We start from the raw sequence: 27659 nt of genomic DNA on the forward strand, positions 1-27659 counted from the left end.
CCCACAGGTTGAGAAACGCTGGATCAGTGTGAGTCATCTTATAACTCAATGTTACCTGGGTTGTTTTTTTCTAGAAAGTTCCTGTCTAATGTCATATATGCTTTACCTTGAATATCTTGAGAAAATGTATGCTACATAAGTATATTATATCTAAGTCAGAAGCAAATAAAGCATTGCAGCATTCGCTGTAATCACATTACTATTCCTGGAGTATAGCAGAAGAATGCCAGAAAATAAATCGCAGGACACAAGCCTCAGGTGTCAACCTGTCGCCATGTCACACGGAAAGTAGTTATTAAAGTCATTATGTTATCACTCCTCCCGTGGGGCTGCACCAATTACAGCAGCCGGGGTAATTGCCTGCCATCTTACTCTGAGTGAAAGAAAGGGAAGAGGAGAACGGGGTGGGCAAAGCTGCATGCTTGAAAGATGCGTGTAAAGGCTTCCTTCTTATCAAAATGTAATAAAAGCCTGGCCAGTGTGGCTCAGTGGTTGTGCATCCACCTGTGAGCCAGGAGGTCAAGGTTTGACTCCCGGTCAGGGCACAAGCCCCGTTTGTGGGCTCGATCCCCAGTAGAGGGCATGCAGGAGGCAGCCAATCCATGGTTCTCTCTCATTGATGTATCTATCTCTCTCCCTCTCCCTTCTTCTCTCTCCAAAAATTAATGGAGACATATATTTTAAAAATGCAATAATTCTCAGTGTGACTATTGTAGATCAGAATACTTGTGTGTTGAATTGAGATTTCTTCTTTGTCTCTACAATCAGGAATTTAAAAAGTACCTAATTACCTGCACAGCTGGAGGAAGGGCTTGGAAATGGTAAATACAAAATACAGAACAGCCAACATGATATGAAAATCCCACAGATTTTTTTAATCTGTTGCAACAATTGATGATGAGTAGGATTGTCACTGCATGCAGCCTGTGGGCCGCGAGTTTGACATGCTTGCTCAAGCATAACCTGTGTTGTCTGTAATTAAGTGTCCAATATAGCAGCGTAGCCAGGAAAAGCACTTATTAAATCACTCCGCTTTCCGGCTGCTCCTGCTGGCCTTGCAGATTCGTGCCGAGATCAATATTACTTAATGAGAAGCAGCAGAAAATAGACGCGAACTCAATCTTAGATTTAGAATGCCAGTGTGAATGTGGCGTTGTGAGTGTACTTTGCTTTTAATCATTTTTCATTTTATATTTTTATTTAAAATGGAATTCTATAATTAGATACATGTATGTATATTTATAGTTATATAAGAAAATGCATTTCCTTTAAAGTGCAGAATTGTTCATTAAAATGTAACATACCTAAACTGTATGGGAAGAGTTTAAATCAATATTAATATTAACTGATTATATGAGGCTAACAGGTTGTTCAGTATAGATTTCTTTACTTTTACTAGTAATTTACTTAAGTATAATAGGACTAATAATTTGAAAAACTATATGTTATAAGGTATATAGTCTTTTGTTTTTTGCCATGTTTATAATATAGATTATATTTTTATGTTATACTATGCTTTATAATCATTTAAGTACATATTTTTTCCCTCCTCATGAAAAGCTAAAACTGTTGGTTTTTTTGAAAAATACATTTTATTTTTTATCAGGAGTGATTCTAAATAATTAAAATTTGAAGAGAAATTATATTCAGAAAGAAATGTGAAGCCCACATAGTTAAAGCAAGATATCATCCTGAAATCTATGTTCAGTTTTAGAATAATATAGGTATGAAATTGTGGGTTATATTTTAGTGCTAAAGCACACATTGTGTGTGTTTTTAAATTATTTAAGTAGATTATATTTCAAAACACTCTTAATTTGGCCATAAGTACACTTTTATGGCTGAGGAGGGATTACACACTTAGCATTTGGAGCTTTAACTAATAATCAGCTAGGAACATGAAGCCCACATCATTATTAGTAAAGAACTTGGTTTAGCCCTGGCTGCTGGGAGCACAGCTGGCTAGAGCGTTGGCCTGATACCGCTGAGGTTGTGGGTTCGGTCCCAGGTCAGGGCACATAGCAATGAATGCACAGATGGTGGAACAAGAAGCCCATGTTTGCCCTGGCCTGCATGGCTCCGTGGTTGAGCTTCGGCCTGAGCACTAGAAGGTCACGGGTTCGATTCCAGGTCACAGGCAGGTACCTGGTCTGTAGATTCCGTCTTTGCCCCCATCAGATGGGTGCAGGAGGCAACCAATCTCTCTCTCTCTCTCTCTCTCTCTCTCTCTCTCTCTCTCTCTATCTCTATCTCTCCCTGGCTCTGTTTATTTATATACTAGGGGCCCAGTGCACAAATTCGTGCACCTTGAAAGGAACTGTGGGCCACGAGCCTGCAGTGGGCACAGGGGTGGGTCTCGGCCCATCCTCTGTGCCCCCCACCCAGCCCCTCCTGCCACGGCCCCCGGTCCCCTGTCTGCCGCTGCCACTGCTCCCACATGCTGAGGGCGCTGGCCCAGCTCACATCGGCTGACAGCACAGAGCAATTGGGGCCGGCGCCAGCAGTGGGCGTGAGCGCCAGGTGGGACTGCGGTGTGCGCGGGAGCAATGAATTTTCAGTAACCACCAGAGGCTCACCCTGATGACAACGACCGGTGCCTTGCCTTAGTCTGGTGCCCCCGCTCACCTGCTCCACCATCCTGCTGCGGGTGATGCCCACCGTGTTCCACGCGCGCCCCCTGGTGGCCAGCACACATCATAGCAACCAGTTGTTCGGTTTTTCAGTTATTCCCCCGTTTGGTCTATTTGCATATTACGGTTTTATATATATATAGATACAGTTTAAACTATTCAGTATTTTGATTCTTCTGATACTTTCACATCTTTTGCTTTGGAAGTAGCAAGAGTACTATATAAACTCTTAAAATGCCAAAATTTCTTTGCAAAATGTGAATATAAAGCATTGAGGTTTTGGATGACTCTTCCATTAAATGCCCCTATGAATTAAAATAATAAAATGAATTAAGGCAATTAATTCTCATAAATGTCCAACTTGAGTCATGTGTTAGGTGAACACATATTAGTATTTTCCATAGACCCAGAATGGGCAAACTGTGGCTCAGGAGCCCCGTCTAACCTGCCAGAGGGTTTGGGAAATGGTCTTATTAAGGCACAGCCATGGCCATTTGTCTCCGTGACTGCCTGTGGCTGTTTCCCCGACAATAACAGCAGAGAGGAGTTCCACTTACTATCTTCAGAGTTTGGAGCCTCTGCTATAGATGGTTATTATAATAAAGCTGGGTCGCAGCTTATGAACCAAAATGTTCAGTAACCACCAGAGGCTCACCCCGAGTTATCTGTGCTCACGGGGTACCTTGCCCTCAGCGCCCACATTCAATGGGTCGTCATGCAGTCACATCAACACAAACAGGCAGCCTCACTGTTGCTGTTGTGTGTTTTTTTGTTTTTGTTTTTAATTTGACATATAATCGGGGCAGTTACATAACTGTTTCATTGTGATAATCGTTATCAGTGTTTCTTTCTGAAATTGTAAGTATTCCTATTCCCATAAAATTGGCCCAATATACTAAAAATCATTCTACTATCTGAGTTTCTACCAGAACTAGAGGCCCAGTGCACAAAAATTTGTGCACTCGGGGGGGTCCCTCAGCCCGGCCTGTGCCCTCTCGCAGTCTGGGACCCCTCAGGGGATGTCCACCTGCTGGCTTAGGCCTGCTCCCTGGGGAATTGGGCCTATTCTGGCAGTCAGACATCCCTCTAGCAGCCTGGCAGCCCTTGGGGGATGTCCACCTGCCAGCGGGGAGCAGACCTAAGCTGCAGTCAGACATCCTTAGCGCCACTGAGGAGGCGGGAGAGGCTCCTGCCATCACCTCTCTGCTGGCAACCATCAGCCTGGTTTGTGGCTAAGCAGAGCTCCCACATGTGGGAGCACACTGACCACTAGGGGGCAGCTCCTGCATTGAGCATCTGCCCCCTGGTGGTCAGTGTGTGTCATAGTGACCAGTCATTCTCAGTGGTTCTGCTGTTAGGGTCAGTTTGCATATTACCCTTTTACTATATAAGATAGAGGCCTGGTGCACGGGTGGGGGCTGGCTGGTTTGCACTGAAGGGTGTCCCGGATCAGGGTGGGGGTCCCGCTGGGGTGCCTGGCCAGCCTGGGTGAGGGGCTGATGGCCGTTTTCAGGCTGGCCACGGCCGCAGGCTGGAAGCAGGTGTCTGGGATTTATTTATCTTCTATAATTGAAACTTTGTAGCCTTGAGCAGAGCTCAGGGCTGGCAGGGCAGGCGGGAAGCTTGACTTCCTCCATTGCAGGGTGCCGGGAGCCGGTCCATGCTTGCTGTTTCAAGGGACCTGGCATATATGGCATACTGTTCTTAATATGTTTGCTCACCTTCTTGGCACTATGTGTTTTAACCAAGGTCTCTGAGAAAGGTTGTTTCCCCAGGTAGGAATTTTCCCCTGAAGTTAGGGAGGGAATAAAACCTCTTAACTAAGTGCCAGGTGATTAATTAACCACTTTAACTACGAACAATCATGCTTAAGCTACATAATCTTTACTCCCTGGAATGGAGATAAGAAACGCCCTAACCTTTGTAATAGAGATTGATAGGATTGGAATCAACTGGTATAAATACAGATGTAAGAAGACAGAATGAAGAGAGACAGAACCTAGGCACAGAACCTACACAGAATGTTCTCTAGAGACAGAAGAACTTCGCTGGAGAGAACATGGCAAAAGATCCTGGACAGAAACTGGCCTCAGAACCTAGAGACAGAACCTAGCGAGAGAACATGGCAAAAGATCCTGGACTGAACCTGACTACAGAAATTGGCAAGAGAACCTGACTAGAACCTGGTAACTGAACCTGGCTGGAGAACCTGGACAGAACCTGGCTGGAGAACCTAGCGAGGGAACTTGGCTACAGAACCTGGCTGGAGAACCTGGAGAACCTGGCTGGAGAACCTAGCAAGACAACATGGACACAGAACCTGGCTGGAGATCCTAAGCAGAACTTCGCTGGAGATCCTGACCAGAACTTGGCTGGAGATCCTGGCTAGAGATCCTGGCTAGGCTGCTGATCAACTGAACGCTGTATCCATGTCATTCCTTCTTTGCCGACTCCATCCACACCTTTGGGGACCCCTGGACCTGCTGGGGTTGGACCCCGGCAGCAGGGGGCAACCCAAGCCTCCTGCTCACTCCAGCTCCATGGTCGCCACCATCTTAGTTGGGTTAATTTACATATTCACTCCCAATTGGCTGGTGGGCATGGCTTGTGGGTGTAGCAGAGGTATGTTCAATTTGCATGTTTCTCTTTTATTAGATAAGATATGAAACACAGTGCTTATGTGCAAAAGTCTCTGGAAACGCGTCTTCATATGTAAAGAAAACCTTACGTGTCCAGCAGTTCCTCCCTCACACGGTATCACTTTGTTCCGACTCTCACATTGGAGACGACGAAGGAGGCACTGGAGCTGCCGGCGAGTGTCTTGGGCAGGCACTGCAGTGTCACATTTGCAGTAAAGACGCTGTTTGCACGTTTGTCAGATGTGCCACGTGAGGAGGGCACCCTGTCGCGGTGGCCAGTGATGCCTCCAGGTCAGTGCCAGGACTCAGCCAGGCCCCCCGGTGAGGAGCATCCCCTTTGTGGACAGGAAAGGACCCAGCACGGCCCGTGCCCAGCAGGCAGGCTCCCCCTTCCTTCAGAGTCAGCGGCACACGGCCATCTGCTTTCCCAGCTCACAGGTCAGCTGTTTGGTTCCATTTATTGGTAAAATGAGTCAAGAATAAATGATGCTTGGAGCAGCCTGACAGATGTCAGACCGGAGGGGGATGGGAGGGACTGGGTGAGAGAAGGGGAAGAGATTAGCCAAAGAGACGGAGAAAGCCCTTGGACACAGACAGCACAGAGGTCGGGGAGGGAGGAGAGGGCGGGCTGGGGGTGGGAAATGGGGGACATCTGTAATAGTGCCAACAATAAAGAGAATTAAGTAAAATAACCAATTTTTAAAAAAGAATCTCCCCTTTAAAAAAAATAATAACCACTTCTTTTCAGTCTTGAGCCACACAGGTCAAATATAACTGGACATGTGCATGTCATGATTTTCTAGGCACCTAGTCTCCGATCGACTTCCTTTCCTTTCCCTGTCATTTTACTAAAAGTTGTAGAGCAGAATACGAGATGCAGTGTTAGGCCACCATCGCCTTAGAGATGAAGCACCCAGTTTAGTATTACTGAATCCTTGTAGATCTCAGCCTGTGCCTTCCTATTTTAATAATGAAACAGTTCACGACATGGCAACCCATGTGTCACTTCAGGAGTTTGCTCCCTCGCTCTGCAGATTAATGTGGCGGAGAGTCACACACAGAATCGAAATCAGGTTGTGAGTCTTGAAGAAGCGCGGAGAACTTGCCCATCACGCCATCGCTGGGGAGCCGTGCAGTTCGGGGCAGAGCGTTCTGCTGTTTTGTGCAGGTTGAGACACAGCTTATACCGACGTCTAAGTAAGGTGCAATCAAGGCCCCTGGGTTCCAACAGCGGGTGGCAGACTATGGCTATTCCTCCCATTTCTGTAATTGTATGGTTAGGAAACTTCTTCTGTATTCCTTTTCATACGGGTTTGAATATCAGCTACTGGCCTTGCGGGCTATATGACATACATGTCTTTGGCATCCTAAGGCCTTGTTCTTTCTCGGAAAAAGAACTAAAACACAATGAACAAGAAGCCCATGTTTGCCCTGGCCTGCATGGCTCCGTGGTTGAACTTTGGCCTGAGCACCAGAAGGTCACGGGTTCAATTCCAGGTCACAGGCAGGTACCTGGTCTATAGGTTCCATCTCTGCCCCCATCCAATGGGTGCAGGAGGCAACCAATCAATCAATCTCCCTCCCTCCCTTCCTCCCTCTGTCTCTCCCTCTCCCCCTTCCTCTCCCCCTTCCTGGCTCTGTTTATTTATATATACAATTCAGACTATTCAGTGCTCTGATACTCTCACATCTTTTGCTTTAGAAGTAGCAGGAGTACTATATAAACTCTTAAAATGCCCAATACCTTTGCAAAATGTGAATATAAAACATTGTTGATTATGGGGCTGTTTTCCTGCCCTGTTTGGGGCTATTTTGTTGCTGTGGTACATTCCCTCTCATTCTCCAGAAAACGCAGACAGCATTGCGTTACTCTGTCTGCTCTCCTTAGTGGCATAACAATAAATAAAGGTAAATGCGTAATAGAAACATTTACTTGGGTAGAACGAGGAACCTATAAATCAAGCAACCCCTCCACCGTGCCAATAACGTATAAGTCAGCCCCGGTATAAACATTCAGGCAGATGAACTGCACGTTTCATCTGGGAGGTGAACCACGTTTGCAGAACTGGATGGAAGACTCAGAATTCTGAGCGTTCACTGCCAGGGAAGATTAGCAAAACCACATTATGGCGGGTTTTCCTGCATTTCCACATTCATCTTAACCAGGAAGTTATAGAAAGACCAGTTTTTAAAATTACTTTGCAGATTGTAGGGACGCTAGCAGCCTCTACGAGAATAAAAAACGAAAGTGCAAGGTGAGCCCCTCACCCCAGGTGCCGGTGTGATCTGTTTGGGGAAATGGTGTGTGTTCTTCTTGTAAAGTCAATGCGTATGAGAAAACCTTTAAACAATCTGTCAGATGTTCATCCTGGGATCACTCCATCAGGATTTCTCGGGAGAATTAGGATTTGAGTTGGGTGTTGAAAATTTAAATCTAACACGGAATGTAAATTGCCAGAAAATAGGGATTTCTGGAAGGAGAAACATTGTGGCCTATCTCAGTTGAGAATCTGGCCATCTTAGGTGATATTTTGCCCAAGTTGAGTTTTTTAATGAATATAGTAAAAAGTACCAAGGGCAAAATTAAAGGACTGATCAAGGATCTTTTTTTATTTTATTTTTTTAATATATTTTAATTGATTTCAGAGAGGAAGGGGGAGGGAGAGATAGAAACATCAATGATGAGAGAGAACCATTGAGAGAGAATCATTGATTGAGCTCAAAAGCTGGGCATGTGCCTTGACCGGGAGTTGAACTATGACCTCATGGTTCATAGGTCAATCCTCAAACACTGAGCCATGCGGCCCAGGCTAAAATATTTTATTTATCTTAATTTTTTATTGACTGGAGAAAGAGAAACATCAGTTTGTTGTTCCACTTGCTTACGCATTCATTGGTTGCTTCTTGTATGTGCCCCGACTGGGGATCAAGCCTGCAGCCTTGGTGTGAATGGGATGAAGCTCTAACCAAGGACGCTACCCGACTGGGGCTGTAATGATTTCTTATGTGTGGTTTAGTGTCGTCCGACCCCGCTGAGCCCCACAGGGCTGTCTCCCAGCATTCCCCACGTCCCCTAATGCTAACCAGCCAATAGATGTCACCGGTTCCCACACACACTCAGACGTTCCTCCTGGCTATGCCTCTGTGTAGGTTTTCCTTCTTTTAGCCTTTTCTGTTGGTCCCATGAAGAGTGAGCCTCCCACCCTGGCTGGTGTGGCTCAGTGGATAGAGTGTTGACCTGCAGACTAAAGTCCCAGGTTCCATTCCCGGTCAAGGGCACAGGCCCGGGTTGCGGGCTCGATCCCCAGTGGGGGGCGTGCAGGAGGCAGCCGATCAGTGATTCTCTCTCATCATTGATGTTTCTCTCTCCCTCTCCCTTTCTCTCTGAAATAAGTAAATGAATATATACATATATATGTATATATAAAGAGTTTTTTAAAAATAATAAACATAAAATGAAAGAGTGGCGCTCCTTTTTCCGATGTGTTCTGTCTAGGCTTCAGGTGCTGTACCTCTGTGTGTTTGAAACACGTTGTGTACATTTTAGTTATAGCAGGTGTCATGCTTCTGTAATGACTGGCTAAGCTCAGTGAGAAGCTGGGCCTTTCTTGTGTCTTGTCCAGTACTCTTTGCGCAACACATACGATAGGACTGAGTCCCAGGACTTTCTCAAAAGCCTTTATTGACTGAACACGGTGGCCTCCTTGAGGATGCGGAGTGTTTGTTAATCCCATGAAAGCTAGGCACTGCCCCTCCCAGCCACAAGGTTCTGAGGGTGGGTTTGTCTCAGGGACATCATTAAGTTGGCATTAAGCGAACGAATGATTGGAAAGACAAATGGCTGGTTCGAATCATAGAAAGTAGAACGCTAACATTTGATAAAAAGCTCACTGGCTCGAGAACTTAATTGTGAGTTCCAGGCTATTCCGATGCGAAATGGCTGTAAACACTCATCACGCAGGGAAGGTACTGGGACGTCGGTTTTCTCGTTTGTTACATTAAGGAGCTGGACACTGAACAACGTGTTACTTGTTAGGAGCTACTTTTACACATTCCTCAATTTATTCTTCAGAAAACCCTCTGCTTCAAAGGTGGCTTCTTTGCTCTACAAACAGGGAATTTAACACCTAATTGCCTTCCGAAGACAGGAAGCGAGGTGTTGTCACGGAAAGGTCATTGCGTAGAATTTATTCAGTGGATCTGGCTCCCAAGAGCTGCCTGGGATACAATCACAGGCCTAACGGCTGAGCGGCCCTTCTCGACTCGAGTCCAGTTTCCTGACCTGTTTAAGCGTATTTACATTTCTGGCTATTTTTTTTTAACACAGGGACTTAATTTGATTTATGCAAATGATTCCCTTCCCCTGTGGCTGCTCTCGCATACCTGTCCCTTCTACAGTGTGGCTCTGAGCAGCCCCTTTGGGTGGGAGAATTGGAGCTCGAGGGGTCATCGCGTCTGTTCTGATGAGGGACCTGCCGTGTCTAAGTCCATCCACACCAGACTGTCACCATCAAGAGCTGAACTCCACCTCGGCGTGTATAGGAATTGCTTTTTAGAAAATTAAAATGACGCTGAGGGAGAAATTAGCCAGTCTAAGCAATGTACCATGTTTAATATTCTGGCACAAAAGTGAGTGTTACCAATGCGTAGAGTTTGGGAGTGAGTCCCACAATGCAGGTGCTGGAAGGAGGTCAGAAATCTGTTACCACAGTCTAAATAATGCTCCGTCTTTATCTTCTTTCGATGTGTATGCATGCTTTTGGGGTAATGTCTTACAATTATTAATCATACTACATTTTTTCATCTAATATTTTTTCATACAATGTATGATAAACCAAGACCCTAATATGGAGTCGCTAAATGTTTGATATTCCTAAGTCATTCTTATTTCAAAATATGGAGTATTTGAGAAAAATGCACAAATTAGGATGGTATCTTGATGAGTTCATAATTATATGCAGGTTCTTATCTGTTGGTGTAACACATAATTAAAGATTCTCATATAATGGCAATAACAGGTTATCAAAGTAAGAACAATATAGTACTAGTATATGTTACTTGATTTTATTTTCACAACTCATATATTTTTTTTAAATACGGAAAGCTTATAATATCAGTGTTTATGGTGATTTGTTATTTCATTTCTAATGTAAAAGGAGTGACTAAATTACTAATACAGTTTAAGTTTGCTAGCGACCAGGATCTCATGAGACTGAGATATATATAATTTGTGGACAGAAAGGCTTTATTATGCACAGTTAATGGGCTGATCTTAAACGAATCGACCATACAGTACAGAAAGCCAGCCCCTGGCAGTGAATGGCGTGCTGCCAGGTTACCTTTGCGAGGTGGGGAGGTGAGATGGGAGCCTGCAGAAGAAAGCCGAGGCCTGCTCGGCGTCCGTTCTGTGTCCCTCTCACAGGCCAGCTCATGGCCCCTTGTCAGTGTTCCTTGTTCTGATACATATAAACACCAGCCGCCCTCAATCTCTAAAATGTCCTTTTAAGAAACATACAAGTACAGCACATAAGCTGCCATTTGACAAACGCGCTGTGAACAGGGAGCCAGGGACTAGCATCGCTCACCACCCCATTTTCCTCCCGACTGACTCGGGGTCCCGCGGGCAGGCAGACGCTCTAGGGACGCTTGATGGACTGCAGCTGTGGCCACGGCGCTATTAGCTTAAACACAGCGCGGGCGATGGCTCCCAGATGGATTCAGCAGCCACTTGGCAGCGATAGCACTCGCTTCCCCCAAGCGACTGTTTGATGTCTCTTTTAACACCTCGTTGCCTTTCGCAGAGGGAATGGGGTCGGTCCTGCCTCGAGCGTATGTCTGCAACACGGTTCTACCCTTGGAAGGTCAGAACGACCACTTGGCACTTTCTCTGTGACAGAATTTGAGACTTGAGAAGCGGTTCTGCTGGTTTTTAAGCACCTGTGAGACGGTAGAAGCACAGCATGTTCTGTTCCATCTCTTAAGTTCAGCTACTCAGTTCCCACTGAATAGTCGCTTGTATCTTAGCAAGTGGCCTGCGTCCCCCACTCCTCCTGGTTTCTGAAGGGATTCGCCTACACCAGATGTAAGTGGGCTCCAGCCTGCCTTACTTACCCAGCAAGCTCCCTTCCCTCCCACATCCTTACCCTGCAACAGTCCTTTCCTACTGAACTTTGACCATGGTGCCTTCCCACGCTGTGTGTGCTGCTTTCTATTTACTTATTTTTGTTTTGTTTAAAAATCTCTCCTTCAGTCCTCTCCCATGAGGGGCACCTCGGATACTTGAATCAACTGGAGTAACTACGAGTCCTTTCTCGTTCTTGGATCCTAAGTTGTTAGTGTTTAGAGCGGAGGTTGAGACCAGGAGGGGTGGGGTTATAAAAGGTCTTTATGATAAACTAATGGTGACTTAGAGTGCTGGGCACACAGTGCAATATACAGAGGCTGCATCAGAGGATTGTACCCTGGAAACCTTCATAATTTTATTAACCACTGTCACCCCAATACATGTAATTAAAAAGAAAAAAAATCACCTGAAATGGTTTGGATAATTATAAGCGTATAGCAGAGCAGTGAATAATTGAGATTTGCAGTGAAGAGAAGGCACAGTTAACACTGTGAATACTGTGTTTGGAAGGGAAAGGGGAGGTTAGAAGACCTTTAATCCAGGAGAGAAGTGGGAAGTGGCACAGAAGGGAGGTAGGGAGGGGAGGAAGTTGAATGGGGAGATATTAAGCAGCTTAAATACATGAAATCAGATTTAAGAGGTAAGTGAAGGAGGACTGGTGAGGATTACCATTGATTCCTGGGTAAACTATTGGGCAGTTTTTAGATTTTCATTGGAAAACCTATTTTAAAGATTTTAGGATAAATCTTTAGTTGGAGGAAGGCAATAAATTCTAGTTAGTGGAAATTATATTTAATAATTTTATGGAAAACACAGGTCTAAAACTTTAGCAAGCACCTAGATATAATAGGTCAGTTTTGAAATCTACCTGATTTATTCATTGTGAGACGTCCATCTTGAAACAAGTCTTAAATTATTACAAACCAGCCCTGGCTGGAGTTTCCCAGTGGTTGGCGCATCGGCCTCTGTAGTGAAGGGTCTCGGGTTCCATTCCTGATCAAAGGCATGAACCTTGGTTGCAGGTTCCATCCCCAGCCCTGGCAGGCAGGTCAGGAGGCGACCAGTTGATGCGTCTCTCTCACATTTGACCTCTCTCTCTGTCTCCTCTCCTCCCTCCTCCCTTCCATTTTCTCTAAAAATCAATGGAAAAAATATTCTCAGGTGAGGATTAACGACAACAAAAATTATTATGAACCAGTATTTATCTAGAGCAGTGGTTCTCAACCTTGGCTGCACATTAGAATCACCTGGGAATCTTTGTGAAATCTTGATTTCCATGCCTCATCCTCCGAAAATTCTGTTTCTTTGTTATGGGGTGAGGCCACAACATTAGTCACAAAGAAACAGAATTTCCGGAGGATGAGGCCCAGAAATCAGGATTTTAACAAGATTCCCAGTGATTCTAATGTGCAGCCAAGGTTGAGAACCACTGATCTAGAGAAATATGTGATCTGCTTACAAAACTATAGTCCCAGGTTTGATAACAGATTTTCTTCAGGGGTGAAGCTTGAGGACTTTGGTGACATAGTGTTGGTTCCAATTTATAATCGTTACTGTGATTGACTATAGAAGGGACTACGTTGATGCTACCTGAATGCGTTGTCATTGGAGACCGACTTCTTTCTGTCGGAGGTGGTTTAAGCAGCAATGCTGTTGTAGATGCTCAGAGCCACTCCTGTTCCGGCTCCTCACTGAGCCACCCAGCAGCTCCCAGCGGTGAGCTGGGTTTACAAAGAAAACTGCTAGTCCCAACCGGCGGGGCTCAGTGGTTGAGCATCTACCTACCTAGGAACCAGGAGGTCATGGTTCCATTCCTGGTCAGGCCACATGCCCGGGTTGCAAGCTCCATCCATCCCAGTAGGAGGCGGGCAGGGGGCAGCCGATCCATGATTCTCTCTCATCAGTGATGTTTCTCTCTCTCTCTTCCTCCTTTTCTCTCTCTCTATGAAATCAATAAAAATATATTTATAAAAAGAAGAAAAAAAAACAAACAAACAAACACAAAAGTGTTAGTCCACAATTGAGCGCGCCTTGCAATAGCTAGTCGCCCAGGCTGTAATGGCAGGATCTCCTGGCAAGCCCCTTCCCTCCTCTGCGAGAGGACTAGATGTTTCCCTCGGAGGAAAGCATTTCCCAGGTGAGGGAACGCAGCCTGCATGGACGGATGGCTGTGCGTTTTACCAGCTACGACTGAAAACTTACCTGAACGATGAAATATGATTCTCCTTCACTGCAGCCTCCATTCATGGGCGTAAGTTAAGGGTAAAGAGGCTAAAATATAGTCATTCTGCTAGAATAGAGCTCTGCAACAGGGGGGTTTTCTAGTCGCCAGGACACACTGCGAGGGGAAACGTGTATTTCAGACGTTTTTGAAAGCTGCTCTCAGGTGAAAAGGAGGTGAAGAGGAGGTTTTGAGAGGAGACGAGCCAGGTTTCCCTCTGAAGGTACCGCGCCCGTGACACACCTGCCCATCTCGGATGCATCTTATCCTCACACTTGTATTCAGTTTAAAGGTCAGTGTTAGTGACAGTAAATGCTGGTTGTGGGTGTTAAGACTTTGTTGTTAAATGATTTTTTTTCCATTTCTTTTTACTGTGCTATGCTTTAAGATTTTTTTTAGGATAAAGATCACCTGATTATTTAATTCCTCTTTCTCTGAGCAGAGCTGATTATTGGCTATGCTGTCAGAATTTTTAACCTGAGGAGAATTGGCATTTTTATCTTATTTTAAAGCCCTTTTGAAAATTAAAAATCTTTGAAACTTTGGATGTTGGAGGGATGTAAATATCTCACTAAAATAGCATTTCGGTGGCATTCCTGTTCCTTGAGAAATTCGGTATCTCGGGCCCCGGCCGGACCTACTGCCTCAGACTCTGCCCTGGGCAGGTGATCTGAATGCAAACTCGGATGGAAACACGCTGACTTCAACAGCCTCCAGGTGGCTTAATCGCGCTCAGATCTGAAGACAGGAATGTCCTGGTGTGTGAAGTTCGCTCCATTAAACATGAAACAGCACGACCACCACGGCAGCGGGCAGACCTGGGGGGATGGGAAGAACAGAACCCTGGAAACAATTTCCTTTCCACAGTCTCAGTTCACATACCTGGAGCCCCGGATTTGCTGTTGCAGAAGTCCATCCTTCTTTCTACAGTTTTTAAAAACATATTTTTATTTATTTCAGAGAGGAAGGGCGAGGGAGAGACAGACAGACAGATCCATGATGAGAGAGAATCATTGGTCGGCAACCGGGCATACGCCCTGACCGAGGATGGAACTGTGACCTCCTGGTTCATAGGTCAATGCTCAACCACTGAGCCACACAGGCCGAGCCTTTCCAAACTTTTCACAGACAGCTCCCCTTGACGAAAGAGAAACCTCAGTTCTTCAGTCACCACACGTGTAGGAAAATAAGCAGTTTCCAGGATACAAAGTCACTCAAGGATTCGTTATCCTCTGAAGGCCTTGCTGCCGCTTCTCTCGTTTCGATGACCTATAAACACATCACAGTGTACAGAGCTTTGCCAGTTAGCTGTGCAGTCCACATTATCATCACGCATCCAACCCTAGACAGTGAGCTTTATGGAGAGTCAGTCACAACGTGGTCCCTTGGCCAGCGAGTGGCCTTGGGTATCAGGGATCTCCTGTTGGGTAATTACTGGCACAGCAGGACTTTGCCGTGTGTTTAACAAAGCACAGCTGTGTGGCTCCCTTAGGATGCAACCCTAGTTAAGTCTGTCCGGGACCGAAGATCACTAGGAAAACTGTAATTAGAACATTGTTTAGAGAAATGCCAGTTCTTCCCAGAAGTTATTATTATGCCGTGTTACTTAAATGCTTATTGTCAATGCATATTTCTGTCCATGAAACAAATACCCTTTTTTTGTTTGCAATGTGATCAGGAATTATAATATTAGTGCCTACACACAGAAATGTGGGTTGTTTAATCTTTAAAACTGCTCTGGCATAAATATTGGATCTGGTCATTTTCCTTTTTTTAATTCTGAGACTTAGATGTCAGTAGATGAGTTCTTCTGACTCCTGGTTCATAGCTCATTCTGACCATCCGTTCATTAAGGCCTCACTCTTGATTTAGCCTATTTTTTAAAATCTTTGCTCCTCACTCCAAAAAGACATGTATTCTACCTCATATAATAAATGTTCTTAAATGTACACATGTGCTGTATAACATGTAGTTTTCAGTGCTTTAAATATATGTAAATAATATGGTACCGCATTCATTGTTTTATACCTTTTCAATGTTCCTGCATGTCTAGCTGCACATCACCAATATCATCCATATTCTACTTACCCCTCCCCCAAAAAGCAGATACTTAAATCACCTCCTAAATCATGCTGCTACACACACACACACACACACACACACACTCAAAAATTTTATTACAAGTTGTATTAGACTTCAGCAAGAATTTCTCTGAGTTATTACCCCACAGTGGCTAGCCTGATTTGTAAGCATATGGACATAGAGTTCTACTAGATATTCCTGGACAATGGTTTTTTAATGTAACTGCTAAGCAGCACCCAAGAATTGTGCCACATTTTCCCCAGAACTGGCATAGTCTGTGCTGCTGCTGTTTTACGTTTCATTCTTGGTTGTGTTGTTTTTGTCTTACTTTACACTTGTTGGATCACATGTTAGTTACTGAGGCATCCCTTTTTATATGACACCTTGATTTTGTTTTTCTATTAGATTCCCAGGAGATCACTGTTCAATTCCTGCTCAGGGCATAGGCCCAGGTTTCAGACTTGATCCATGAATTGTATGGAAATTTTAGAAAAGAGTCCTCAAAGTGAGGTCTGATAGATGAATTCTTTATAACTTACTCTAGTATAAATGTATCATAGAATCATTTGATGTTAGAATCATTGATCATTTGATCATTTGAAATATTTTTCCGTGTAGGTGTATGATACAGACTCTCTGTATCTCTGGCTTGAGCAGTTTTACAAGTACTTCGAGAAGCCACCCTGTCCCTAACCTCTCATCTCATCTATAATAAACAATCTAACAACAGCAAACTCCCCCGTGGGTCATGCACTTTATGATCAGGCATTCGACGGCCTCTCCATCCTTCTCTCTTTCTTACACGCTCTGCCTAGTACGTTAAACCCCAGTAACATCACTCGGCTTTGTTCCCTGGCCTCACCCAGTGTTGTCCAGCTTCCGTGACTACATACGAGGTATCTCCTCTTGCTAGGACCTGTTCCCACATTGTTTTTTTTATATTTTTATAAATATATTTTTATTGATTTCAGAGAGGAACGGAGAGGGAGAGAGAGACAGAAACATCAATGATGAGAGAGAATCATGGATCGGCTGCCTCCTGCTCGCCCCACACTGGGGATGGAGCCCACAACCCGGGCTTGTGCCCTGACCAGGAATCAAACCCTGATGCTCAACTACTGAGCCATGCTGGCCAGGCTCACTCTATATTTTGATATAAAAAGGTTAAAATAATTTGGGGCACAGACCAATGCAATAAAAGCTAGAATCCTAACAGTGACTTTTGAGAGAGAGAGAGAAGGATGGAACATTTCTAAGGAAGATTTAGTTTCTAAAATGTCATAAATTGGAAAATCAAAGACGTGCTGGAGGACGCAGCGCCCGGAGCCCTCAGTTCGCATGCACTTGTGATTCTCTCTGTGTCTGAGCGCCGTCTTTTCACGTGTAAAGGCCCCCAGGTGAGTGTGCTGGGCACAGGCCGCTGCTTGAAGCAGGCCCACCTCACGGTGCAGCCGCGCACTGAGGGAGCCCCTCCCGCCCTCGCTGCCCCTCAGCTCAGTGTGGCTTCACTGTAGTCCTTGTGTAGCCTCTGCCAACACTATTGACAGTGGCATCTTCCTGCCTGGCCCAGTGGTCGAGCGTCAACCTATGAACCAGGTCAGGGTTCAGTTCCCGGTCAGGCTCATGCCCGGGTTGCAGGCTTGATCCCCAGTGTGGGTCGTGCAGGAGGCAGCCGATCAGTGGTTCTCTCATTATTGATGTTTCTATCTCTCTCCTTCTCCCTCTTCCTTCCTCTCTGCTATCAATAAAAAAATATTTAAAAAAATAAATGGCAACTTCCTGAAATATACAGGCCGACCAACAATCATACATTTAAATTAAAAAGACAGGTTTGGATGTTTTGCATTATCAGTATCCTGTATTTAAATTTTAATTAAGTTCATATTTTAACAAAAAATGCGTTATTTTAAACTTTTAATTGCTTTTAAAATCTGTGTGTGTTTGTTTTCACTGTGTGAGTTCTTTTAGGCCACCTTGGGCTCCTCTGGCGGAGACGCTGTCAGGGTTACGGGGTAGCTCAGACCGAGTCCCCCAAAGTCAGACTCACTATAAAGGGCCCAAGACCTCAGCCGTTACCTAGCCCTTCCAGTCTTGCTTCCGTCGTATGTAAAAGTGTGAACGGATAATCAGTGGGTCTGCGCTGCCTGTCAATCAAGCAGAGACAGGATTGAGTCATTACGAGCATTTATTCCAATCCTGCGGGCAGCGTGGGAGAGCAGGTCATCCACAAAGGTCTGCTCTGCTTCCCCGCACACGCCAGCTGCTTATGTCGGGTAGAAGGACAAAGATTACAGGGGAAGTAGCAAAAGGGAAGGCCAAGTGGGCAGTTCACAGGTAATGGGAGCTGGAGATTTGCAAAGGCCTGTGCGTATGCAAGGGCTGGGGGCCTTCAAAGGTCTGGCAGCTCTGGTTCCTGCAACAAGGTGGTTCATCTTTCCATGATCAGAGGCAGCTCCCTTACAGGGAGGAGGGGCCGCATTTCCAGGTGAGCGCCCAGGTCCACGTGCACCTCCCAGCAGGTTAGCATGTGCCTCCTTTAATCAGAACGACGCAGTCACGGCTGACAGAGCAGGATGAACGTTTATTACCTCCTGGCTGGTCCCCAGCATTGTGTTCCTGCCCCGTCACAAGGAGGCTACTCGTGTTCGGCGAGGACTGGTGTTGTCAGGGCTGACGTAGCTGAGGGCAGTGCTCATAGGAGACCACAGAACATGTGCATGCTCCCCCCTTCCTCATGGTGTCTTCTCCACCCCAACTCTGGTCCGACATTTTTCAAGTTAAAATGTTTCTCTTTGCAAAATACCCTTTTCTCTTGGGTACTGGGAACCTATGATTATTTCCCAATGGGCTTCCCTGCTGGGCTAACCACACGTCAGATGCACAGCCCAGCACGCCCATTGGAGTTGAAGACAAAGCAGAATTAGCCCCGGGCAGCGCCTGCTGGCCCCAGCGGGAGGGAGCAGGTCTCCGTACAGTGTTGCTCTTGTGTGGAAGCTGGGGCCACATTTTCGTCTTTGCAGGTGCCTGGGAACCCCTGCAAGGTGACACCTACAGTGTCAGGCTTGCTTTTCTGAGAAAGTATTTTCTAAAAATGCATGAAGTTAAAAGTTTTAAGGGCTATTATTTTACTTTATTTTCTTCTCAGCAAGACAGTTCCATTTTGTAGCCAGGAAATTAAAAAAAAAGGAAGACAGAAATGTATGACTTTAGAAAGTAGTAGAACTCCTCTAAAGTTAATTAGGAATCCATCTTTTCCTTTTATACATATAAACTAGAGGCCCGGTGCACGAAATTCATGCACGGGTAGGGTCCCTAGGCCTGGCTGGCGATCGGGGCTGATCAGGGCCTTCCGGGGCTGCTGGTTGGGGCCTTCCTTCGTTCTGTGCAGCCCCCTGGTGGCCAGCACACATCATAGCGAGCAATCGAACTCCCGGTCTCCTGGTTGAACTCCTGAGGGGACACTTTGCATATTAGCCTTTTATATACATAGATTACATTCTTAGGTGCTCATCTTATCACCCCTTGTCCACACGACCATCCTGTTGAGTAGTGTATCTTTTAGCAAATGTGCAAAACTTCTTAGGTGCACCCTTCCCAGAATGCAGTAATATGAAATACAGTGTGGCCTTGACTTATGACTTTAATTCATTCCGTGACGGAGCTTGTAACTCAAATTACTCGTATGTCAAATCTTAAAGTGAACGAGTGAGACACGGGATGCTGGGCTGATGTTGTGGCATCCACTGTGACGTTCGCTGCACCAACTAGCGGTGGGGTATCTGAAGCTGGCTCGTAACCCAAATTTTAGCTCGCAACTCAAAGCAAAAAATCGGCCAAGAGACAGCTCATAGCTCGAAAAACTCGTTCGTCAGGACACTCGTAAGTCAAGGCCCCACTGTATACGTATTTCTCATCTAGTTCAAAACACCAGCTTGGCCTCTGAGAGGCTAGCCCTTGCTGAGCTTCCTCATGGACCCTTTCAGTCCAAGTCGCTGATGGGGAACAGGCGTCTTTGTTGAACAGGGACGACAAGCTTCAGGGAGGCAAATATTTTTGAAGAATGCACTTTGCCTAAGAACACAGGTTTGCTTTATTCAAAGATCACATGCTTTTGTGAAAAACAGAAGTAAGAAAACAATTATTGCTTCTCCGGAGGGATATCAACATTAGGAGGAAAAATAAACTCACACCCTGAAAAGCAATCACCAAATATTTAAAGAGAGGAAATAGCTTAACTTAAAGTATAATTAATGGGGAAAATCAGTGAGTTTGCAAAGAAATTGCTCTTCAAGAATGTTGTTTGGAGAAGTAATTCAGCTTTGAACCAAAATATGTTGCCATTATTACTTACATTGACTGGAATTTTATCTATGCTTTGCACATTTTAGCCATGAAGTCATGGTACTAATTTTTGTTTCATTTAAATTGGCTAATTCACAAAATAATACTTTAAAGATTTTATAAAATTCAGTAAGCAGTTTACATGTATATGAGTAATTTTCATATTTTTAAGCTAACATTTTTAACATATTGGGGAAGTCATCAAAAAAATAGTCACCACAAATCTGCCAAGAAATGGTAAATTAATTCTTGAAATTGATGTAATTATGTAACAATTCGAGTGATTTTGCATTTTATCACCTCTTGCTATGCAGCTGATAAAACTAGTAAGATATAGCAATAATTATTGTTTTTAAAGTGAGAAAGTGGGCAATGTGTTTATAGATTACTAGAGGCCTGATGCACAAAAATTTGTGCACGGGGGTGGGGGGTCCCTCAGCCCAGCCTGTTCCCTCTCACAGCCTGGGACCCCTCGGGGGATGTCCACCTGCTGGGTTAGGCCCGCTGGCAGTCAGACATCCCTCTGGCAGCCCGGGAGCCCTTGGGGGATGTCCACTTACCAGCGGGAAGCAGACCTAAGCTGCAGTCAGACATCCTTAGTGCTGCTGAGGAGGCGGGAGAGGCTGCCACCACTACCGCTGTACTGGCAGCCGTCAGCCTGGCTTGTGGCTGAGCAGAGCTCCCTCTGTGGGAGCGCACTGACCACCAGAGGGCAGCTCCTGCATTGAGCGTCTGCCCTCTGGTGGTTAGTGTGTGTCATAATGACCAGTCATTCCCAGTCTTTCTGCTGTTAGGGTCAATTTGCATATCACCCTTTTATTATATAGGATAGAGACCTGGTGCATGGGTGGGGGCCGGCTGGTTTGCCCTTCAGGGTGGGGGTCCCCACTGGGGTGCCACTGGGATGCCTGGCCAGCCTGGGTGAGGGGCTGATGGCTGTTTTCAGGCTGGCCACACCACCTTTAGGGTGGGGGGGTCCCCACTGGGGTGCCTGGCCAGTCTGGGTGAAGGGCTGAGGGTCGTTTTCAGGCTGGCCAAGCCTCCCCAGTGACAGATGTTCCCAGCCTCTCCTTTTTTTCTTTTTTTTTCTGGGATTTATTTACCTTCTATAATTGAAACTTTGTAGCCTGGAGTGGAGCTCAGAGCCAGCCAGGTCTTGGCTTCCTCCATCGCCAGGGGAAACTTAAGGCTCCAGCTCAGTGGCCACAGCCGGCTGAAAGCAGGTATCTGGGATTTGTTTAGCTTCTATAATTGAAACTTTGTTGCTTTGAGTGTAGCTTAGAGCCGGGCCGCGGCAGGCGGGAAACCTTGGCTCCCTCCATCACTGGAGCAAGCAAGCCTCCTGCTCATTCCAGCTCCGTGGCTGCTGGCCGCCATCTTTGTTGGCAGTTAATTTGCATATCTCACTGATTAGCCAATGGGAGGCGTAGCGAAGGTATGGTCAGTTACAATGTTTGTCTATTATTAGGTAAGATGGGAGATGTATTTATCTGGTACTAAAAGTTCTACTACCAGGTATACAAACAGAACATGTGAAATTATAATATAGGATGTGGACACAAATACTTAGTACAATAATGTAAGGCAAGAATTTGTTATTAATTGAATTATAATTAGTATACCACTTTTAAATTTTGTAGAAGTAATTTACCTATTTTAATATATATTTATTGATTTCAGGGAGGAAGGAAGAGGGAGAGAGAGATAGAAACATCAATGATGAGAGAGAATCATCGATAGGCTGCCTCCTGCACGCCCCCTACTGGGGATCGAGCTCCCAACCCGGGCATGTGTCCTGACCAGGAATCAAACCCTAACCTCCTGGTTCATAGGTCGACGTTCAGCACTGAGCCATGCCAGCTGAGCTTATAGAAGTAATTTAAACATTTAAACTATGTGTCTTTCCCAGCCTTTACATTTGGTAAAAAGGACAATTGTCATGGCCACAAAGAGGACTATGCCATTTAATCTCCGCGTTCCAGCCCCCTTGAGTGTTCGAGAGCAGCATGTCAGGCCAGGGGATATGTTATTTTGGATTTTAAAGGAATTGAGTAGGAGAGGATCTGTAAATTAAAAGTTTAATGTAGTCTGTGGTAGGGATTGACGTTTAGGTCTTCATAGCAGCACTTCAGTGAAAGACTTGGACAGGGTTTCCACACGTAAAATTTATTCATGTCTGGCAATGTTAGCGTTTAAGGAGGCATGAAACAGCAAGTACATTTAGATTTAAGAAACCCTAAAAGCCACAGTCAAACATTGTGCTATCTTTGGCCTGTAAATGAACGCGGATGAGAACTGGCTGCATTTTTCATCGTTCCCGGGGTTTGGTGATAGAGCCATCTTTATTTATGATGAACGCAGTCTGCTTAGACAGTTCAATCATCTTCAGTTTAGGTAAAGCGCTGGCAGAAAGGAATCTGACTTCTTGAAGACTAGAGTCTATTTGAATGTTCAACCTAAATTGACCTGAGTCGAGATGAACACATTAGTCCAATGAAATCTAGTTGTGATGGATATGTTACTCTATAGATATTTAAGGAGACAAACAAGCAAACACAAATACAAAAACTTGAATGTTGATGTCATCCATATGGACTTGATAAAAAAAAAAGACACATTTTAGAGTAGTTCAGGATTTAGTTAGATGTTTCCTGTTAACTGACTGTTGAGTCAACATAGCTCTATGATTGTCATTTGTTTCTATGCTATCGTAGCATAGCAACTTGTTGGAGCAAGGGCTTCCATTTCTTTCTGTGGCTTATTTTTCTTCTCAGTGTTTCTTCTGTTCTTCCCATCACTTATTTTGGCTGCTTCTGTTAACCTTTCATTTTCTTTAACTCAAAATTCCTTCTCATTTGGGTGGTTGGTGTTGGCTTTATTGTTCTGGTTGCCCGTGAAGTAAAGTTTCTTACTCTTCTCAACGAGTTGACAATAATCAGAACGAAATAAACATAGGGGAGAGCTGACGGTTCCTCCTCTGACACTGTGTTTCAGGATTATGCGGAGAAGGAGAACACCATCGCCAAAGCGCTGGAGGATCTGAAGGCCAATTTCTACTGCGAGCTCTGCGACAAGCAGTACCACAAGCACCAGGAGTTTGACAATCACATTAATTCCTATGACCACGCGCACAAGCAGGTGAGAACGGGCCCAAAAACATGCTGTGGCTGCACTTTTCTCTAACGATTTGAATTGTGTAGACTCTATGCATAAGACATTTTTTATTTATTTTTCTTTGTTAAACAATTTTTAGAGATAGTCCAGGATGATAAGTTAATGACATAGTAAAAGACTTTTTAAAAAAGCACCAAATGTAAAGTCTGAAATAAACAATTAATACAGAGATACCATTCACTTGCCTTTTAGTGATAGGCAGTATTTTCAAAAATTATATGCTGCAGGTTGGGATCTGTTAAATATATTCAAATGCACAAGTGTTTAAATATTTTAATTAGCTAATGATATTTATCAAATATAAATGAGTTTACTTCTAGTTCTTTATATAAAGCATTTACTATAAATCAGGGAGGAGGGGGTTGGAATGAGATGCTAAAAATAACCAGGGTGATTGGTTAAATGAGTACTGAATGTGTGCCTAATTTAGTTTATTTTAATGTTGTTTTATTTCCCTATCTATTGTAAATGCAAGGTGGATTTTTTTTTCAATATTCTGCAAGCATGAGTTCAAAGGAGTGATGAGTCAGCAGTGAAGTTACTGATACAGATTGCCTTTTCCCATCCACTTTACACTTATCGGTGCTCCTGTGCTGGCAGCACACTGGTGTGCTAGCGCCTAGAAGTCTCAATTATCATCCGTTAAAGACATCTTCCTTTATAGCCATCACTCACCAGTATCACCCATTACTGTCAGTTTAGTGTTGTTTAGCATAAGTAAGAAGAGTGGGGAGAAATGACCACCTAAGTGCTTATGAACCCGTTGTATATATATTTTCTGTGATTCCTTTCATTCTCTCATATCAACAGCTGTGCTCAGGCAGGCCGTGTAGGCCCAGAGTTTGCTTCCTTCACAGGCGTGGCTGGCTGAGCACATAAAGGCTGGCCTGGCCTTTCTTCTTCCTGGTAGTAGCTCCATGGCACACCAGTTGAGGGGAAGGTTTTGGTGGAAATAACATCCATTTTCTTCCTTAAAAAGGCATGCCTATGCATATATTACTGCTTGATTTGAACATTAAAATCCATCAGGAAGTAGTATTGATTTCATTCTGCATTTCCTGGCATTTGCTTTATGAAATGATTCTGGAATGTTGTTTCCAATGGGGTTGATACATCTGAGAAAATTGTTCCTCTACCTGAAAACATAAGATATATTATTACACACGTTTCATCGTGTAAACTGGGTACTTGGAAATGGGTGTGCCTTTGTGTGCGTGTTTGGAGAATATCTTACCAGCTATTGCTTACCCTCCGCTTCATTCAGCCATAGGTACTACAGGATCATACTCGCTGAGACGATCATAGGACCTTTTCCGTTCCGTTCAATGACATTCGTGAGTTTAGGGTACGATAGATTGTCCAGAGGTGAGCTGGGCCATCAGGCAGGATCTAGGCTACTATTCTGAAGTCCAGAGACTCACTTTAAATTAAATAAAATTTATATGTTTTTATTGCTTTCAGAGAAACATCAATGATGAGAGAGAATCATTGATTAGCTGCCTCCTGCACGCCCCACACTGGGAATCGAGCCCACAGTCCAGGCAGGTGTCTTGACCAGAATAGAACCGTGACCTCCTGGTTCATAGGTCAGTGCTCACCACTTAGCAACACAGGCTGGTCCAGAAGGTCACTTTTGATAACACCCAGGGGCATTGGACCTTAGAGGGAGACACACCATCTAAATCACCGTGAACTCTGGTGGAGAGCTGAGGCGCAATTCATTAAACGTGAGACGATGCTGTAGTAGCTGGAAATACTTAAAATTGCACACTTAACACGTCCATTTTGAAGCTGTATGAACCTGCATTTACATGTGTATTTGAGAGCATTTGGGGACCTGGGGCTGCTCCATCATGAGCATCTGCTATGGCAGAAGCTGTGTGTGTGTGTTTCTTTCGATATTAGTTCTGTTGGTTTTAGATGCACAGCTCAGTGACGAAACAGGCATCTACGCTACATAATGTTCCCCTCGATAGTCCCAGTGCCCAGCCAGCCGGTCCGTAGTCACCACAATATGAGTGACTGTGCGCCCTGTGCTGCACCTCACATCCTGGGGCTACTTGGTACCTGCCAGTCACACTTCTCACTCCCTTCACCCCTCTCACCCGGCCCAGCCCATGCCCGCGCCCTGGAAACGCCAGTCCCTTCCGCTCTCAGCTCTGCTCTCCGTATGTTTCATCCCTGCCTTCCCAGGGCCCTGGGTCTGCATCACAAACGAGGGTTTGGACAGGTGGCTTTTACTGGCCTTTCTGGATCTCAGATTCACAAATTCTGTGTCAGCAGGTGTCATGCATAGTTAGGGCCTGTATGCTCACCCATAAAGAATCAGTTTGTATTTAATTTTCAGTTCAGTATGTTCTAAGTGCTTCTCTCATATAAAAAGATTAGACAGAATTGCCTGGCCAGCGTGGCTCAGTGGTTGAGCGTCGACCTATGAACCTAGAGGGCACAGTTCGATTCCCGGTCAGGGCACAGGCCCGGGTTGCAGGCTCCATCCCCAGTGTGGGGTGTGCAGGAGGCAGCCAATCAGTGACTCTCTCATCACGGATGTTTCTGTCTCTCTCTCCCTCCCCCTTCCTCCTTCCTCTCTGAGATCAATAAAAATATATTTGTAAAAAAAAGAATAGTAACCCCAGAGTGTGGTGTGGCCGCAGCAGACGTGTGTGTCCCCGGTTAGACTCTGAGGCCAGGGAAGGAGAGTGGAGGTAGCGAGGGTCAGGAGGCTGCTAACTGCCATCTGAGGACGTATGCGTTCACCACAGAAGTACACCTCTTCTTATGCCAGAATAATTCTTAAAGAAACATACCCGTAAGGAAAAATGGAAAAATACCATAGAGTGGAAAATAAAAGTGCAGTTCTTCTGATTTACCTGACAAAAAGAAATAGCACTGACATTTTGTGTATTTTCTAGCATTTTTTTCTATAGATACAGATACATTTGATAATGCATCTATGGATGTATTTGGTGCATTTATTGCTATAGATGGTGGTACAGTTGATGACGTTGTAAAATTATTAGCATGCTATTTTTTAAATTACTATCATAATACAACAATATTTCTAATATTTTACAACTGTTAGCACTATTGGTAGCAGCCACATTAGTACCTCCTTACAAAACTGAATCATAATTCTTAACTGTTCTTCAGTTTCTGGCCACTCAGGTTGTTTTTGCGTTTTTTAAAAATACAAGTGTCGATACTCTTACACTGGCACTTCCATGGCTCCCCCTGTACGCCCAGAGGTCGTACTGAAATTTCTGTGAGCCAATGTGTAAAGTCTTCTATCATGTAAGAAAGTTCATCATCGCCCTCCTGTGCCGATTCAATCTGACGAGCATTCATGGCACTTACAACGCACGGGGTGCTTCTGACTCAGCACTTAGGAAAACGAACCGAATGGCCGAAGAGTCCGTGCTAGACATGACAGATTGCAGGACTTTCCTATTCAAACTAGCATGAGATTTCTGTCCACAAAGAGAAACTTGAGTTAATGGAACTTAAAGAAGGAGCGGCCTGGGGGAGAGATAATGTTCAGATCTGATATGCATTAAGAGATTAGATTCCTTTAAAGCTGCCAGGAGAGAAGTCCAAATGCTGCGCATTCGTGATGGTAATGGGAAAGGAAATGTAAGAAGAGTCCTCCACAAGGTCACTCAGCATAATAGCATTGATTAGATAATGGCTGGAAGGAAATCACACAGTGAAGTGTGATCCGTTCACTCGCATACCTTAACCTCCTCTGAAGGAATACATTTGCTGACATTCTAAAGCGCTCACTGAATGCTGTCTTCCAAGAAGGCTAAATTGATTCAGGAAATAGAGTTGGTGATTGAGTTGTAATTCTTTGAGGATATTACTTCTCTGCAAGATAGAAAGCATACTTAGATTTTTTTCAAAAGCCATGGAAAATAGTTCTTGATAGAAGCAGCTCTTGGGAATTCAAGGGAAATTTCAAGCCTGTGGAAACAGTAATAGCGGGTAATATATTAACTTACTAAGAAGCATATAACTAGAAATGTAGGTATTGGAACCATTCAAAAGAATAATGAATTTACTTGTAGAAGGAAAAACACTTAACAAGGCCATTCTTATTGCTCTAAACATATTTTATTCAATACCGACTAAATCCATCCTAAAAGATGGCAATAGAAACATTGATCTAAAAATGTGAAATTAGTAGGAACTTAGATAACATCAGAGACTTCAGAGGAGGAGAAAGTGGTCTAAGACTATGAAGTGAATCATCTAGTCTCACATCTCCTAAGTGGGTATATAAGTTAAGATTATAGTCAGTGCCAGTCAGGGAAAACTCAAGTATAGCTGGCTTATGTTTTATTTTTCTCTCCCAAGTGACATAGGTAGTCAGTCCTAGGATGAAGCAAGTGTCAGTATTCTTATACTCGAGCGTCCTTCGCTTTCCCTGAACTGCCAGAGATCGTATTGAG

General features: G+C 44.5%; 1 protein-coding gene across 1 annotated transcript in view; it reads left to right on the forward strand.

The window, feature by feature from the left end:
• ZNF804A (zinc finger protein 804A) overlaps positions 1-27659 on the forward strand; it is a 118986-nt gene that overhangs the window by 80642 nt on the left and 10685 nt on the right. Inside the window, exon 2 of the mRNA XM_036318545.1 lies at positions 23032-23175. Coding sequence (XP_036174438.1) covers positions 23032-23175 — 144 coding nt within the window. The remainder of the gene's footprint in view (positions 1-23031; positions 23176-27659) is intronic.

The sequence above is a fragment of the Myotis myotis genome, unplaced genomic scaffold (genome assembly GCF_014108235.1).
Source record: "Myotis myotis isolate mMyoMyo1 unplaced genomic scaffold, mMyoMyo1.p scaffold_m19_p_8, whole genome shotgun sequence".
NCBI lineage: Eukaryota > Metazoa > Chordata > Mammalia > Chiroptera > Vespertilionidae > Myotis > Myotis myotis.